At 44.6% G+C, this 17,974-nt stretch overlaps 1 protein-coding gene across 1 annotated transcript in view; it reads left to right on the top strand.

The window, feature by feature from the left end:
- ZSWIM8 (zinc finger SWIM-type containing 8) overlaps positions 1-17,974 on the top strand; it is a 2,802,584-nt gene that overhangs the window by 1,739,319 nt on the left and 1,045,291 nt on the right. The window contains exon 17 of the mRNA XM_086922151.1: positions 9,851-10,000. Coding sequence (XP_086778277.1) covers positions 9,851-10,000 — 150 coding nt within the window. The remainder of the gene's footprint in view (positions 1-9,850; positions 10,001-17,974) is intronic.

The raw sequence follows: 17,974 nt of genomic DNA, 5'->3' as shown, positions 1-17,974 counted from the left end.
GGGTCGGAGCCTCCACTTCAGGTCCCGGCTTGAGAGCTGACACTCTGCAGTATGGAATCGGCCGTCACACCGCCTCCACAGGGGCCAACGGCAGCTCCGGATCGGCGGCCAAGACCTCACAACACCTCCGGCCCCGGGATGCATTCCGGACCTCAGGATGGAGAAGCAGGATTGATTAAGGGCTCACCGAGCTCCGAGACTACGCAGCCATCTCGGATCCTGCTTGGCCACGTCCCCCTGTGACATTATTATTGAATTGTTTATTATGTCATTTATTTTTATTCAGTATAAAAAACTGTTATGTATTTTTTGGGGATTATGTTTATTTGGTCTTAGAGCCGATGGAGTTTGTGAAATTGTATATTAATACATTTGTATATGTATTATTATTTGTTTAGATGTTTAATTCAGGTTTTTTCAGATACATTTCTAGCCACAGATTCCTCTCCTTTTCAATATTTCTCAGGCATTAGACTGGATCCGGAAACTTTTCAGCAGTACCCATGCACGCCAGTAGGTGTATTGTATTGTATTGTATTGTATTTATTATTTGTAACGCGCAACTCTCACCCTACGGGTATCCTGGCGCCCAAACAGGAAATAATCAGATGGTGCAACAATACACTAGCTGTCATGACATATAGAACAGCCGCCAGAGCTATTAAATAGAGTCACTGGGATTATACTTTGGCGAACAGCCAGGTTTATAGGCTCTTTCTGAAACCCAGTAGGGTGTCAATTTGTCTGATGTTCTGGGGAAGCTTGTTCCACAACCTAGAGGCAGAGGTGCAGAATGCTCTGCCTCCCATCCTCGATCTCCTGATCCTGGTAGTAGCTGCCAGACTCTGGCTAGCAGAGGTGGCGGTGTGTAGCTCCGCGCTGGCCTGTATAGGTGCCATTCCTGTGACCTGTCAGTTCCTTTCTTTCCGTCCACTAGACCAGGGGTCTCCAACCTTTTCTGTAGTGAAAGCTACTTCTGCTCAAGGAAAGTCTTCCTGAGCTACTAGCAAACTTTATAACTGTAAAATAGTTACTACTCTATGACCACCCTAAGCAGGATTATCAGTAGTTTCCACCCAAGTATTCGTGGTGAGGTTACTATCAGAAATGCCAGCAAAACATTCATCAATATAAAATGCCTCCACCTGGCTTATGAAGTAACATTCAAATCTAGACATGCCCTATGGCACAAAGTATATACATACAGCAGTAGGTCTCCCCTGCTCAGCTTGAATTATTATTCATCAGTTTCTGAGAGTGCACTTCTTTCTATCAAATACCACTTTCCACTGTGGGCAAACAAACTCAATTTAACAAAAGAAAATCCATTTTTGAAAACAAAAACTGCCTTTAAAATATCCGTTTTCAGATTTTTGGAAATGCATGATCCCAAAACATCAGCTTTTGATTTTCATCAAGTACTCCTATGTACAAATGCCTCATATGGACAGACTACTTTGAATACCCAGGTATTACAGTCTTGTGCCACAGATGCTCACACAGCCAAACGATGGACAGAATGCTGAATGAGTGATACATTCACCCCAGTCACGAGATCTCGGGCAAATCCATTGTTATTTTGCTCACCATGCCAGCCCAGTTTAGACCCAGCCATGTGCAAATCAGTCTTGACCCTGTGCCTCATGGGAACAGTCCAGACCGAACTGCCAAGCCACGTCCTCCCTGGACCAGAAACAATCATCCTGCGACCGGTTTCAGGGTATGTCACCCTTCATCAATCAGGCTAGCTTGAATTCATTGGCACAGTGAGCAAGGGACCCACGTCTGGGCATACCCATCCCACTTAGGGTGAAAGGTGCTACGCAAACAAATGATGGACAGAATGCTGAATGAGTGATACATTTACCCCAGTCACGAGATCTCTGGCAAATCCATCATTCTTTTGCTCACCATGCCACCCCAGTTTAGACCCAGCCATATGAAAATCAGTCTTGACCCTGTGCCTCATGGGAACAGTCCAGACCGAACTGCCATGCCAGGTCCTCCCTGGACCAGAAACACGCATGTCTGTATTATGCCAATAATGCCCACCATTATACTAGGGCCACAGTTGAGCCAAGGCTTGAAACCATAAGTGTGAAGGCAGAGACCATATATCAGTTATGACCATTATTATGCCAGGAATACGTATATGTAGGCTAGTCATTCTCCCAGTATGTAAATGATGGCTGCCAGTATACCACAACTAGACCAAAAATACCCCAAATAGACAAGGATGACCAATATTATGCCATTGGCACTATTATACCAGGAATGGGCACAATTATGTCAGAGAGAACACCCTTATGATGGGGGCTAGCATAGACATTTGGTGGTTCTTGACACCAGGCGTAGCTTTCAAGAAGCAATAGTGTTTATTAGGGAAGCACATAAATGCTGATGAGTATCTTCATTTTCTCTGGTCTGAATCTTGCCCTGTTCTCCTCAGGTCTTGAGCTGGTTATAGTCCCAGTCCCACACTTTGGTGGGTCAGCACTCATTACTGCTCAGGCTACTACTGTCGTACTTCTTTTGTGGTCCACTGGTCACACACATGTTGTGACTGATAAAGCAGGGATACAAGATGGTCAATCTCCTTGTGGCTTAGTTATATTGAGATTAGATACAGACTGTCAAGTGGCAGGCCCTATAGGCCGATACTTTGTGTGTTTGAGTGTTCTAGAGGCTTTACCTTATTGGACACAAAGGTGGCTGCTCCAGCATGCCGGTCTAACTATTGAACATGCGGTAGAAATGGCCACCTCATATGCTAGGGCATAAAGCCGTACCATGTTGCGAGAACCAGAGAGAAACCCGAGAACCCCTCTAGTCGGTAAAACTGAAAGAAAATGCATCAAAACCTCAGTTGATCCCATGAGATGGCGACAGGGGAGACCGGACGTCCTTCCTTCTTCTGGTCCCCAGTGTTTTGAATGCGGCGAGTGGGAACACATCGACAAATTCTGATGGAAAAGAAGGGAAAAAATGAGGAGGAGCCAATTGATGTCAACTATCTGCCCTGATCCATGTTGTACACCCAAGAGACGGGTCCAGTCTTTTACGTGAGTCTGAGTATGAATGGCCTTCCGATAACTGCACTGTTGGACTCAGGTTGTAGGCACTCGGTAGTAAGACAGGAATTTATTCCCCACTCTCACCTACTCCCTGGGAGGGCTGTTACAATTAGATGTGTGCACGTGACATAAAGGAGTATCCAGTGGCTAAAGTCCACCTCCAAACCAAACATGGCAGAGAAACCCAAACCGAGGTAGGGGTGCTACCTTTTCTCCCTGAACCCCTCATAATAGGAATATATAACCCCTGTTTTTCTGACCTTTTGTTAGGGTATCTGCAGAATACTCCTGGTCCAGAAGACTCCCATGATGGTCTCTTGACTGTCGAACCCTGGCACATCGACACGCATTTTAGGACCGCCCAACTAAACGACAATAGTCTCAGTACGCCTGGCAAAGCGCTAGAGAGAGAGAGAGAATTTCCCATGTCCGACCTTCCCCTGCTTCAGAGAGCGTAACGGGCTCCTGTACCGAATAGCACAGGAAGGGGAGGAGCCACAGTTGGTGGTAGCCAATGGATTCCGAGACCTGGTCCTTTTCTTTGCTCATGCTCATCTCCTTGCGGGACATGGTGGGGGAAAGAAAACGGTACATTCGATTTTACAGAGTTTCAACTGGCCAGGCATCCATGCCCAGGTAAAAAAATATTGCCAAGAGTGCCCAATATGTCAGAAACTGAACCCTTATGTTACCCCGAAAGTGTCATTGAACCCTCTTCCCATCATTAGTAAGCCCTTCGATTGTGAATGAATGGACCTCATAGGCCCTCTTCCTAAATCCACCAGGAGTTACCAGTATGTTCTTGTCATAGTCGACTACTCCACTGGTATCCAGAAGCTCTTCCCTTACTCTTTGCTACCTCCTCCACTACAGCCCAGCGATTGATAGAGGTCTTCTCAAGGATGGGGTTTCCCAGGGAAATAATCATGGACCAAGGGACCCCCTTTGTGTCCAAACTGATGAAACAGGTCTGTAGGCAACTGGACATAAAACATATCACAACATCTGTATACCACCCCCAGACAGACTGTCTTGTGGACAGTTTCAACGGCCATCTCAAGCTGACGCTCAAGAAGATGTTGACCGGGGATGGGGAAAATTGGGACCAACTTCTCCCTTTAGTCCTGTTTGTCCTCATAAGTCAGGTGCAATGCAGCCTTGGGGTTTCCCCTTTTGAGCGTCTCTTTAGGCAAAAGCTGTATACGCTGCTGGAGATAACCAGGGTAAGCTGGGAAAAAGATGGGGCCCAAGAAGCGCATTGCTTGTTGAACTATGCCAATCAGATAAAAACTCGCCTACACAAACTAAGAACTCTAGCCCATGAAATCCTAGAGAAACAAAAGAGCTTTTATGATAGAGGGAAAAAGTGGAGAGAACTGAACATAGGTGACTGGGCTTTGGTTTTGTTACCCTCCTCCACCCATAAATTGAGGAAGGAATGGCAAGGGCCCTTTCAGGTTAAGAAGAAAGTAGGAAAGACCACTTACATTTTTGTAATTTCGGACACCAAGACCCAGATTTATCACATAAACCTTCTAAAGAAATGGCTAGGTCCCCCTCCTAAAGAAAAAACCACACCGTTTCCACCATAGAGGACCTATCGCATACTGTTGACGCTACCATTGTTAACACCGAGTTGACAGACATACAGAACAATGAGATACATAACCTCCTTCTATCCTTTAGAGATATCTTTTCAGACCTTTTAGGAAGGACAGCTCTAACGAAAATAACATTTTAACCAAGGTCCAATATGGATTTCGAAAGGGTATGGGGAAACTAGAACAGTGCGTTAACTTAGACCTTTTAATTAATAAATACACGGAAGTTAAAAAAGGGAATCTGTATTTATGCTTCGCGGACCTGAGCAGTGCTTTTGATTTGGTAGATCATCGTATATTATGGCAGGTCTTGATAGAGGCAGGGGCACCAAACGAGATTGTACACTTTCTAGCTAGGCTATACGAGAGATTGTCTTGTAAGGTGTGCTTGGGTTCCCTAGGCGAATGTACCCCCTTCTTTAAAGTTTCTAGGGGCATCCGCCAGGGATGTGTTTTGGCCCCCCTTTTATTTTCCCTTTTTAGTAACCAAATCGATTCTAAACTGTGCCAGTCCCCAGTTGATGCACCCTTGATTGAAGGCAAACCGGTACCTATTTTATTGTATGCGGACGACGCTGTTATTGTCCCGTACACAAATTGGTTTACAGCGCCTCATTGATAGATTTATGTTATTTATTGAAAGTAGAAAATTATCAGTTAATAAATCCAAAACCTTTGCCATGTCCTGTGGGGCAAAAACCAAGAAAACCAACTCTAGCTTTTTTATCGACAAGGATAAATTGTCACAAGTTAAAACCTTTTGCTATCTAGGAATCACTTTTGCCAATAATGGGTCATGGAAACCTGAGTTTGAAAACATTAGCCAAAAAACCATGAGGTCCACTAACAGCATCTTTAGATTTTCATCTAAACTCAGGGTGAAGAGCATTAAAGATATGATGAATATTTATAATGTAAAGTGTGTATCCTCGACGCTGTATGGTGCAGGGGTTTGGGGTCATTGTGTTGGTCCAAATATGCAGAGAGACGAAAATAAGTTCCTCAGAAAACTGCTTTGTGTACCCCCTTCCGCTTCAGTAGAATTGATTCACGAAGAAGTAGGAATTGAATTTATTTCTGATCTTGCTGCGCCCCCTGTTGCTTTGGCGCTCAATCTGGGCTAAGTCTGAAACCCGTTTTACTCAGGAGATAATCCTTGATTGCCTTAGGTTGGACCACTCTTCCCGTATTCTTTGGCTTAAGTATATACATCATTGGTTTTATCTCCTTTTTAAGATTGACATTTTCCTTGACCCTAAATCTGTTCTTACAATTCCAAAGAAAGACATTAAGCAAAGGTTTTTAAGCCACAAGAAAGAATGCCGAGCAAAGAAGTCTGAAAAGCTGCATTCAGTGATGACTTACCGGGACTACAATTTTCCCACTGGTTTCCAATTTTACCTCTCCAGCGTCACTCGAAATTCCCACTGGTTTCTTCTAACCCGCCTACGTTTGGGAATTGTTCATCACCTTGTTGCATTTCCCAATATGAACTCTCGATCTGATATTGCATGCCCTTGTGACAATGTTTCCCGCCAGAGCTGTTGCCATTTTTTACTGTTATGTAAATGTTACCACTTTTTCAGAGTCAGATATTTAAAACCCTTCTTTTTAAAATACAATGTTCGTTCTACGAGGAATGCCTTACAGCTCTTCAGTTCCCTAGAGGATTTGGATATCTGCTTCTTCGTAGCAACATATATATTAAAATGTACAGCTGCCAGGAAAGCCATAAATTTGTGATGCCTTCGACCTCGTGTAGTCTTTATTATGGCCCCCTGTCTGTATATGTTCTGTCACATTGTACAGCTGCCAGGAAAACCGTTGTCTTATGATATCTCGGATTGTGTTCCGTTGCTACATCGGCTTCCTGTCTGTATATTGGTTTATTTATTCATGTGCAATATATTTCATGTATAACGAACGTAGTATGTATTATAAATGAATTCAGCTCTTTCGGGCAACTGACCTTGTAGAGCATCATTTTAACCTTGATCATGTCTAGCCCCCAAAACCCCTTTTATTATGTTTATAATGGTTTTTATCTGATTTTTAACTGTTGCATCTTTGAGGTCTCTTTTTAGCATAACATGCTACATTTGTATGTGTTTTGTTTTGCTTGTATGGTTTGTTTTACAAATCGAATAAAGCTTTGAAACTGAAACTGACAGCTCTAACCATGCATTCAATCCCAACCCAAGAGGGGAAGATAATCAAACAAAAGCCATACAGGGTCCCTGAAACCTGTTTTATCGCCCTCCAGAAAGAAGTATCCTAGATGCTGAAAATGGGTGTTATAGTACCCTCCCATAGCAACTGGTGCTCTCCTGTTTTGCTGGTACCTAAACCGGATGGGAGTATCCGGTTCTGAATCAACTAAAGGGCAGTAAACCAGATATCCATACAGGATTGCTTCCCCCTTCCCTCGGTCGACGAGCTAATAGAACGCCTAGGTGAGGCCTGTTACATCTCCACAATGGACCTCACCAAAGGCTATTGGCAAATACCTCTGAACCCTGACGAACTAGAAAAAACAGCTTTCGCCATCCCTGATGGCCTCTACCATTTCATGGTACTGCCCTTTGGGTTTCACGGGGCCCAGACAGTTTTCAACGACTGATGGATACGCTGCTAGCACCCAACCTAAAATTCTCCTCAGCTTACTTAGACAATATTGTTGTACACAGCAAAACATGGGAAGAACACCTGCCCCATCATAGCGCGATCCTTTCTGCACTTAGAGGTGCTGGTCTGCACATAAACACAAAGAAATCCTGATTCGCTTTTCAGAAAGTAAAGTATCTGTGATACCTACTAGGTAAAAGCCTAAAAGGGCCACAGAAAGAGAAAGTGAGGGCTATACAGGACACACCCTTTCCCACTGCGAGTTGAAGGCCTTCTTGGGAATGGTGGTTTACTCCCGGCGTTTCATCCCACAATTCTCGGACATCGCTGCTCCCCTCACTGAACTGCTAAAGAAGACAACCTCCTCGGCACAGCTCCGTTTTCCCTCGGCCACTGAGGAAAAGGCCTTTCAGGATCTCAAAACAGCCCTGACCATGTCCCCTGTGTAATCACACCTGATTTTAAGAAACCATTTATCCTCCAAACAGACGCATCTGGGGTGGGCATAGGTGCAGTTCTATCGAAGCAAGACTGCAGGGGTGTTGAGAGACCCATCCTTTATGTCAGCAGAAAACTGTTTCCTAGGTAAGGAGTCTATCCCAACATTGAAAAGGAGTGCCTGGCAGTTAAATGGGGGATCGAAAAACTGCATTAATACCTTGAGGGTAGGCCCTTTGTGCTATATACTGACCATGCTCTCTTGACCTGGTTACAACGGAACAAGGGCCCTCCAACCGCTCCAGTTTGAGGTTCGCCAACTTATGGGCGCAGAGTAGGGGAATGCCGACTTTCTGTCCCGTTATCCTCTTTCTCCCGAACGGTGAAATCCTAGGGAAGGGATGTGTGAGGAGGCTCCTGGGGACCGGGAGTCGTGGCACTTTATGGAAACTGACCTGTTACTGCTCCGTGTGTAGGACCCTTTAATCCGTCTTGGGCAGACCGGCAGGTGGAGCCCGAGGTGATGACATCAGCCCGAACAGTCTTATCAGGAACGGACGCCTAGGTGAAGAAGGAAGGAGCCGCTTGCTGGGGCGCGCTTTCCGGGAAACCAGATAGAGGACCCAACCAGTGTGGAAGGCGCCAGCAGAACTGGAGAGAAGTCACCACCCCGCCAGAGGAGCCGAAGTGGGACAGGAGGAGCCGTATAACGGGAAGGAGCCCGGAAATAGCCACATCACGCAACGGCTCAACACTCTCCAGGAGGAGCGTGGCTGAAGCAGGTACATCGCCGTATATGGGGGGTTTCTTTCTCACAGGGAGGGAACGTGTAATCCTTTGAGGGTGAAGACTGTTTGTTTTCTTTTCTTTTCTTCACTTGGTGGTGGAGCTCAGTGAACCCCCCCACAGCCCTGTCCCTACTACAAGAAGCCTGAAGATTCCCCACTGATTTGTGATTGTTTTCTCTTTCTTCCCAACGTACCTCGTGCCTATCTAGAGAACACGAAGCCCTGAAACACTCCAGCCCCATTCGAAGCGACACCGGGAGCACCAGAACAGATCCCAAGGCTTATTGTACCGTCATGAATTTTCTCCTAATGAAAGCACAAACCAAAAGTGATTCAGTTCTCCCGCAGTGTTCTTTGAGAAAGAGGAGGAGTCTGGGAACAGTGCCAACCCCAGGGGGACCTGATACAATCCTTAAAATGGAATTTAAAGGATACTTGATTATCGAACACCACACCTAAGTATCTAAACGTCTTGACAAATTCAATTGTACCTGCTCTTGCCTTCCATGAATTAAACTTCTGTTTAGCCGTACCAATTTTCATCACTTTTTTTTTTTATACATTTAGTTCAAGGCCATTCTGTTGTATATAGTCATCAAAGGCGGCAAGAAGTCTTTGTAGGCCAATAGGAGTATGACTCTCCTCTATTTTGATGATGAATGACAAGTTTGGTCGCAGTTTGCTATTTTTATCCATAGGTTCTTCCACCGATTTCTCATCTGAAGATCCATCATCGGTAGGTATTATATTTTTGGTGAAAACTTAGTATGGAGTCCGGCCGCCACAGCAGCTCTAGAGAAGAACCGTGTAAGTAGCTCCTGAAAGTAATAGTATGACTTTGAGGGGCGTTTTTGTGTTATTTCTACAATGATTCCACTTATAAAGATGACTCTGGAACCACCTCCACAGTGAGAAAACATTGGACTAAAAACTGTGTGACGAATGCTACATTATGTTTTAATGCTTTGGATATGTGATAACCTGTTACATGATGCAATATGTCACAGTAAATGCAAAATGTCAATAAAAATGTTTTAAAAATAAATAAATAAAGATGACGAGAACTAAGAGTAGAAGTAGCATTTTTCAAATTGTTACTCAAGGTTACACTTTTTCACCTGATAGGTAAATATTACTGTGGTTCCATTGGACTGTTCCTATAGTGATTGCTAGTAACTAGAAAGAACAGTGCAGTTCTGTTTTATCGCTCTGTGTTAATTTATTTCACTTTTTATTCCAAATCAAGACAGAAAAGAATATCAATAAACATAGACAAGCTGCCTTCTCCTTAATAACTTTGTATATTTTTTTCTCTTATTTTTAGAGAACTCCCAGAAAGTCCTTTGTGAGCTCTCTACAGAGTCTGCCTTCAAGCAGGAGGGGAAAGTCCCTAGTCGACTTGCTCTTGGAGGTAGAGGTGGATATAACGGGAAGTGCTGGGGGTCACCTGTGCGGCAAAAGAAAAAGCACACAGGTACAATCTTCTGGGCCTTCCTTTGATCCAAATAAGTGATTGAAAACGATTTCATCAATGGGTCTGTGTATATACTGTCAACATGTATAGTGATGTCTCTAAGTTTATGATTTATGTTTTGTACTGTGGATGTCGTTTCCATGCGTGCTACTTGTATTTTTATTTTGATCTCAGACAGATTGTTGCTTGCCATTTGTGCTGATAGCTGATGGTCTTTCAACTGCTTGCTTGACCTAAGCTTCACACAGTATAGAATAACAATAGCAGCCCACGTATCCCTTTAATTGCACACCTATTGTGAAGCGCTCTAACACCTTCGGGTAAAGTCCGCGCTGTATAAAAACGCATAGAATAAATAAATTAAAAATAAATTAAAAAAATGTATATCTGTGGACAAGCTCCTCTGCTTATGCATGCACAAATATGTCTGCAGTAGGAGATCTGTGGTTTTCATGCGTTAATTATTTGCTTTTTGCTATAAGTGTAAGTTAAAACGGTTTTGTCAAAATTTGCCCTGCAAACTACACCTTTTGACTGATCCCAAGAGTTGCCATACTGCAGCAGCAGGCTGTAGAACTTCCTGCTATCTTGACGGCACGAGAAGTTTTCACGGGCTGCTCCTTGCTGAGGGTTACCTCCACCTCTCCCACCCTAGGATCATTACAGGTGCTCACATTGTCCAGGGGTCGCACTATTGCCTCCACCCAGGGCGTTATCACCTAGCGCACAGTACGTAGGAATGTCTCCGCCAATCATCTCCCCTGAAACTCCCCCATCAGGTTGCAGCCCCTTACAGCCGAGAGGCCAAGTGTCCAGACAAGGGCCTGGAATGCCTGGCCGTTTGCATGGTGAAACGGCGGTGTGGGAAATAAAACGTGCGCTTACAAACCCAGATACCTTAATTACGTCCAGAGCAGTTTGGGGGGAAAAAGAGACAAAATCGATGGCAACTCTGGCCTGCCTGGACAACTTCTTCTTTCTCGTAGTTTCACAAACGTAGGTTTGAAAGTGCATCTGACCAGTAAACTTAATTTGCAGTCTCCCTCAGTCATAACTAGTTCAATCTCCATGAAGAAAGACATGTTCCGTCAATTGACACAGTATAAACCATAAGCAACTGCCTAATTGGGCTGTCCACCAGGGGAATGTAATAATCAATTTGATGGCATTAGTAAGAAAGGCTTGACCGCCAACCCCCGCATCCCCACAGGAGGCCACCCAAGAACCTTCGAGGGCATTGCTGCTGTATTATCACCTGAACAGACCAGAAATGAGGGAGGGGGAGGAGGGCGTCTTCCAAACCTGAGTGCCCTCAGACGGGCAGGATTGGCGGCCGCAACTGGGGCGTGCCTGGGGGGAGCAGAGAGCCTTCCTGCGCCACTCAAGGCTGGAGTCTGTCGGCCGCAGCGGCCTTATCAGTCTTCTCACTTCCTCCGGGATTAGCTTTTGTTGCTCCAGATACCACCCACGGGTGGCTGCGAGTCCGCCCGAGCCGGTGGCCGAGCTGTGGCTCCTGCGCCCACGGAAGGTGGCAGCAGGAGCACCAGGTACAGGCGCCTTAACCGCCATGTCCGGGCGGCAGGGGGCAGGCTGAGGCGACCCGTCCTGCCTCTGCTCCGCTGCCGCCGCCCTGTTCTGGCAAGCTCACACTTAAGAGCCAGACTGCGGCTCAGCCTCCACACTCCTATTAATGTCGGTCCCTTTGATAAAGGTGCCCCCTGGGAGTCTCTGACAGATGGGAAATTATACCAAGAAAACCATACAATGCTCAAAGTCTACGTGACAAAATAAGGCCAGGTCCCCCAGGCTTTTAACAGCGCTTTAGTCATCCAGGTGCCTTCCTTCTGAGAGCACACTTAAAGTGGCGTTCAGAGATCAAAAATGTGCGTCTAGCACGTTTGGCGTACGCAGGAGTGAGGCCCAAGTACTACACAGTTGGAGAAAGGGCAATTTATTTTATACAGCGCCAACGGAGATGGGAAGCTGCTTCAAAGCGTTTTAGAGGGTAGAAGGTGTGCGGGAAAGGATGGCAGGTTACTGGCAAGTGGGAGATTAATCTGTTTTAAAATAAAAAAAATTGTCCTAGACAGGTGAAGCTGAATTACATTAAGAATAATCCTCCGTGAATATTACCTTGAAAAGTAAAACACGGTTCTGCATTGCGAAGTTTTCCGATCACTGATTTGAACCATACAGTGTCCTTGCACCTCACCTCAGCACAGTCTAATCCCACAGCACCGATATAACAGTGAGTGGCACAAGAAGCACCTAGCAAGCATTTTGAGCCCGTCTAATGTTAGAGCCAATCAGTGCGCCGCATTGCCATCGCCATAGCTTGCATCAGACGCAGTGCAAGCGACGCACGAAGGGGAGATGAAGATGACGTATGACAGAAGCAACTGCAAGGCGGCCTACAGAGACTGCCAGACAATTTCTGCAAGGACTTTTTTTTAAACAACATTGTGAAAACTGATTATGCTAAAAAAAAAACCGAATGTGTCACAAAACTCAAAAATTAATCTTACTAGTTTATTGATATACCACCAGGATTATATCCAATTAACTGGAGCCTCAGGGGGAACAAAGGGTTCAGGCCGCCCCTACTCAACTTGCAATAAACACAACGTGGCCTGTCCCTCCAGACACTCTTACTCTTTCTACTTCACACACAGGAACTGTAGCGGTGTAAAAAAACTTTTACTACCACATGCCCATTGTTTTTAGGCTGTCATTAAAGAACTCACTGGCCACTCCTAATTTATTCTGGGCTGTGAGATCTCCAAATTAAAACCAATTCACACTGAGCAGAATCTTATGTGAAGATCACGTGTCCCTCTGAAAACCCGCTACTGTCAGGAGTTCCACGCCAATTCGCCGGCAACTCTCGACCTCAGACGACAGGTCGAGAGTTGCCGGCGAATCGACGTGGAACTCCTGACGGTAGCGGGTTTTCAGAGGGACACGTGATCTTCTGGACACGGATGTCAACAGTGAATGGGGGAGCAGGTATGCGTGTAAGACGCTGACCCCAGGTGTGGTTTATAAGAGAGTGGAAATACAAGTGGACAACCCCTGTCTGCCCTGAAGAAGTTGCGTAAAATAAGAGCAACGAAACATGTTGGCGACAATAATTCACATAAGATTCTGCTCAGTGTGAATTGGTTTTAATTTGGAGATCTCACAGCCCAGAATAAATTAGGAGTGGCCAGTGAGTTCTTTAATTTTAATTGTGTGAGATTCACGGCTTCTTTTCTCTCTAGGGGTTACCGGTGTCTGTGTACACTATAATAGCAAGTGCTTTTGTTGACTTGTTATTGTATGAACAATCAGTATACTACCTGGCTGATGTTAAGAAAAAGTACTGGTATATGGTGTTGGCCTTTTTCTTCTGTCTGTCTTTTCTTTCCACTACTATAAGAGTGAGTCACCAATGATGATAAATGGGTATACTGGCAATTGTTAGCCAGAAAACCCTACTTGGCGGTGCTACCGTGAGGGGCTCACTCTTCTTCTCTACATTTTTTCTTCACAAATTGTGTGGTTGGTGATGGTATTGTGACAATTTTAACAAAGCCTTTTGTGTACCTTGATAGTTTTTGACACATGCACAGTGATGGGAGGGACAGGCCACATTGTGTTTATATCACCAGGATTCCCTGGCTGAAGGTGTGAACAACGTACCCCATTAAAGAGTTGACATTTTCCGATATCAAGAAGAGGTGACGTAAAATGACGTCACTCATAAACCGCCAACCAACCCAACCCCAGCCTTTAACTCTCTGCAGTCGAGGCTAGATTATCACGTTTAAGGATGAGATAAAGACCAGTCAATACGTATAATCTTTATCACAATCTAGCAAGTTTAATGGAGAGCAGTGGCATTTGCAGAAGGAAAAAAACCTCGACCCTTAACCTCGAAAGACATTACCACACAGGTCCGGTTCTAGAGGGGAGGCCGGGTGGGCCAGGCCCACCCAAATATGAGCCTGGCCCACCCAAACATGAGCCTTGGCCCGAGACCTGATGTGAGCCGTCCCTCCCCCCATCAGTGTTCGGGCTGTCTCTCCTGATCGGAAGTCAAGAGGCTGCTGCAGCCTCTGCGCAGCCCAGCACAGATTATCGCGGCCCATTGTCACATACAGAATGACAATGGGCCAAAGCCAGCAGGCACACAGGTCTACGAACGGTGGCGCGCACCTCCCAGTGACTGCATTCCAAGGGGGGCACAATTGCGTCTGCAAGGAAGGAAATGTAAATGAAGATAGCCTGGACGTTTATCTGGTGAGTTAACAGGCTGTCTTCATTTATATGCAGAAGTTAAACAGCATAAAAAGTTTGCACCTGTAATCCTGAGTGTTTCCTGGGGCACTGTCAGTGAGTAGGGAGACAGGACTCAAGGGTAAACACAATATGCTAATAACTATGTATTTTTTTCATCTTCATATAATTGCATATATAAAAAACGCGCGCACACAGTAAATGAAAAAACAAAGCAAATGAAACGAATTTTGGGAAAATATACTCTCTTACGTTATAAACCTCCGTTATCTAAAGCAATCACTGCAGATTTCTGTGTCTGACCAGAGAGCCGCCGATTTGAAACCTGGTTTTCACAGTGGGAAATAGTAACTAGTGTATTTATAGAGCTACACGTTCCATGCCTGTGGTAAAAAGCACTTTGGCATCACATAACGCATATATTAGCTCCTCTGCTGCATTTATGTGTGTTGCTTAACCAGTTGCATAGGGTCCTGTGTCATGAGAGGCCTATTAAAGCCAGGGTCACATCACTGGAATTATGTGGCAGGGTTGACTAAATTATGTGGCAAAAAAAGGAAAATTATGTGGGGTTATACAGAACATTTTGTCATGCATCTGCTTTGTTACTTTGTCATTTTTACATTTGGTAAAAACTATCTGGGCATTGATTTCACCTCACTAATGCTGGTTTAATACCCAAATATAGCAAAAAGCAAAAGAAAGGGGACCAGTCAAGCTTTGCGAAGTGCGTTTCACAGAGAGATGAGAGCACCTTTACTGCGAAAAGGTGGGGGCAACACGTTGGAGCTCATGATTTCTAAAAGGGAGGAGTTGTGTCCTAATGGCAAGAGCTTCCAACTTTGGAACCTAGTTCAGGTCCTCCTGTCAGCTCAACTCAAATCACTTAATAGTTCAGTGCCTAAAATAAAAAAATATATATAATAAAACTAAACAAAGGATGGATAACCTGTTTCAAGATTGGAGTGATAGCCATGTTCGGTAAGTTGTGAAAGAGGCAGAGGAGGTAGGGGGTTACTTAGGGCCTCAGCTATCATTAGGGAAGAAAATAAAATTCCATTCAGGCCTAGGAGTGCGAGGGGCTCACAAGAACCAATTTATTGAGAGAACAGTTTTTTTGTCAATTTCTGTTATTGTTTGATGATTTTCCCTATCATATGTTTCACATTTACTGTGGATTATGAGCTACAAAAAAGTATCCATGATATGATCTCAAAAGCTCTGCCTTTGCGCTCAGCCCTGCCTCTCTTGTTTCCCGATCTTTGGAATAAAGTTTTGCAGGGGTCCCGACTTCAAAACATTTTGCTTTGGGGGGCTCCATGCAAAAAACTTTGAAGACCACTGCCTTAGGGTATGACAGTGAGGCCTCACCACGGGAGATGCTACTACAGAGGGCCAGAGATTTCACTCCCCTTGGAACAGGAAGTGATGAGGGCAATAAACAGGGTTTTGTTCCCTCCCTCCTCGCAGTGGATGGCTGGCCCGACTCCAACTCATTCTGGCCAGGCAAGGCATCCTCACTGCTCTACCAACCTCCCATCTCAAACTCAGAATTTAACCAGAAACCAACCCCCACCTTACCTATCTCTTTGAGATGTGGCATTTAATGTATAGGCTTTGTCAGCAGATGCCCTTGGCAGCGAGTTTCCTGGGCCCTAGTGCCACCGCAGTGTAACTTTTAAGTTACCTCAGTCAAAGGAAAGCCACCACAGAAACTGTTATGGTTTTTCTGAGAGACCAAATGTTTGATCATGTACTCCTTCCTTGGAAAAAAAAATAAAGCCCTTTCAATCAAAACCAGCGAAACTGAAAAGCTTTACTTCATAGTTTATTTGTTCAGACAGCACAGTCATTAACTGCTGCCTGCTGGGGTGTATTGATATAACTAGGGCCACTGGAGTTATGCACCATTGGGGAGGGAGCCTGGCTGCTTGCATCCTAAGCAGGACCCGAGAAGACATGGGACCCGGTAAGCTACATTTATAAAAAAGATATTATTAAATTAAACCCCCGTGTAGACCCCCATGCCCCCTCTCCCCGCGAGTCATGCCGGACGCAACTAACTCAGTGGCCCACCAAAATGTTCCATTGGCCCACCCAAATAAAAATTCCTGGAGCCGGGCCTGTTACCACACAATTAAAATAACCAAGAAAACGATCATCTTCATTGCTTTTGGCGGTGGGAGAGAGCTGCAGGAATCTTGGGGGTTGTGTAGATTAAGGGTCTTCTTTCTCGGTAACAAACAGACTATAAAAACGATCGTGCTAATCATTCGTGAACTGGTTTATTCTCACACAGATCCAGCGAGCCAGAACAATTAGCAGCGTTTAAATAAGCATTCCTCCGATCACTGGCCGCAGTCTTCAGTTTTCTGCATTCGTGGCCTTCTAGGCTAGGCGGGGGTTGCATGGCCACACAGCCCTCATACCACAAACTGCTGTAATCCTAACTCTGATGCAAACAAGAGTTTGGGCCTAATCAGGATTACAGTTTATCTCGTAATACCTCCCCTTTTCACCCTCACAAAGTTCGCCAGGTAACATCTATTGGAATTTCTACAGAGAAATTACATTAGTTTGCATTCCGCAGCTCGAAACAGGAAAAAACAGTGCAAATTACTGCAGCATGTCCAACTCTAAGGTCGGGAACTCGGAAGGGAAGGTAAAGGCGCACCCTACCACGGTAATGGTATTTACTGGATGCACTATTTACCACCATAATAACGGTGACTCCACTGTGGCCAAATGGGGAGGTCCAAAGTGCAAAAACCTATTAGCTGCAAAAAATCCACTAGGACTGGCCCAAAAAAAAGCAACATATGCATCACGTGACTTATGTAAAGCTGCTCATGCAGCTAGGCTCAGGCAGATGGAGGCAAATCAACACGGATACCATACCAAAGGGGCAGGTTTGGCTGAACCACTGATTTAATCTGCCCTGCCTTGTGATAAATGCGAAGATTTATTCTGCCCACTCTCAAACATCAGAAAATGGTGGCCGAGCTGGAACCTAAGAAAGGCTGTAGCAGGCCTCTTTGTTGCGCCCCTCGTGAATCATGAACATAGAAAAATGAACCTTGAGGAGTTATTCTATGCAATACTTATTGATTCTTAATTGTCACTTGGAGTGAACTCATAAATTATCCATACGGGAGACTGGATTTTTTTAAATCAAAACATTTTTCATTATACATATAGTAAATTGATAACATCCATATTTCATTCTATTGAGGAGCATATAAATCAGTTTGAATACATTTCTTTGAACACATTCCTTTAAGGCAACACAAAAGCTACTGATGAAATTCTGCCGCTTTTTACAGTAGTATGTACACCATTTGATCATAAATATGGACAATGTATCCAATTAGCCATACAGCAAAAGTTCATATTGTTCCACTTATTTAAATTCATTCAAGGACTGCAAACAATCAAAGTGGTATAGTAGCGTCGACGTTTCGGTCTTTCCAGGTTAATTCAACAAGACCATTCTCAGGACGATTGTTGTTGCACCCACAATCTAGCATCAAAACATAACAATAAAGTTATACTAATTCTCATTAAAACCAGCTCACATATACAAAGATCGTCTGCTCACATCAAAACCAATAACTCTAAATACGCCAAAAGTGCCACAATCACCAATAACCAAAAAACCAAAACCTGTGTGTTTTATATCAATTGATACTCACAAGG

Source organism: Lissotriton vulgaris, chromosome 5 (genome assembly GCF_964263255.1).
Source record: "Lissotriton vulgaris chromosome 5, aLisVul1.2, whole genome shotgun sequence".
NCBI lineage: Eukaryota > Metazoa > Chordata > Amphibia > Caudata > Salamandridae > Lissotriton > Lissotriton vulgaris.
This window is presented reverse-complemented; position numbering and strand designations above follow the sequence as displayed.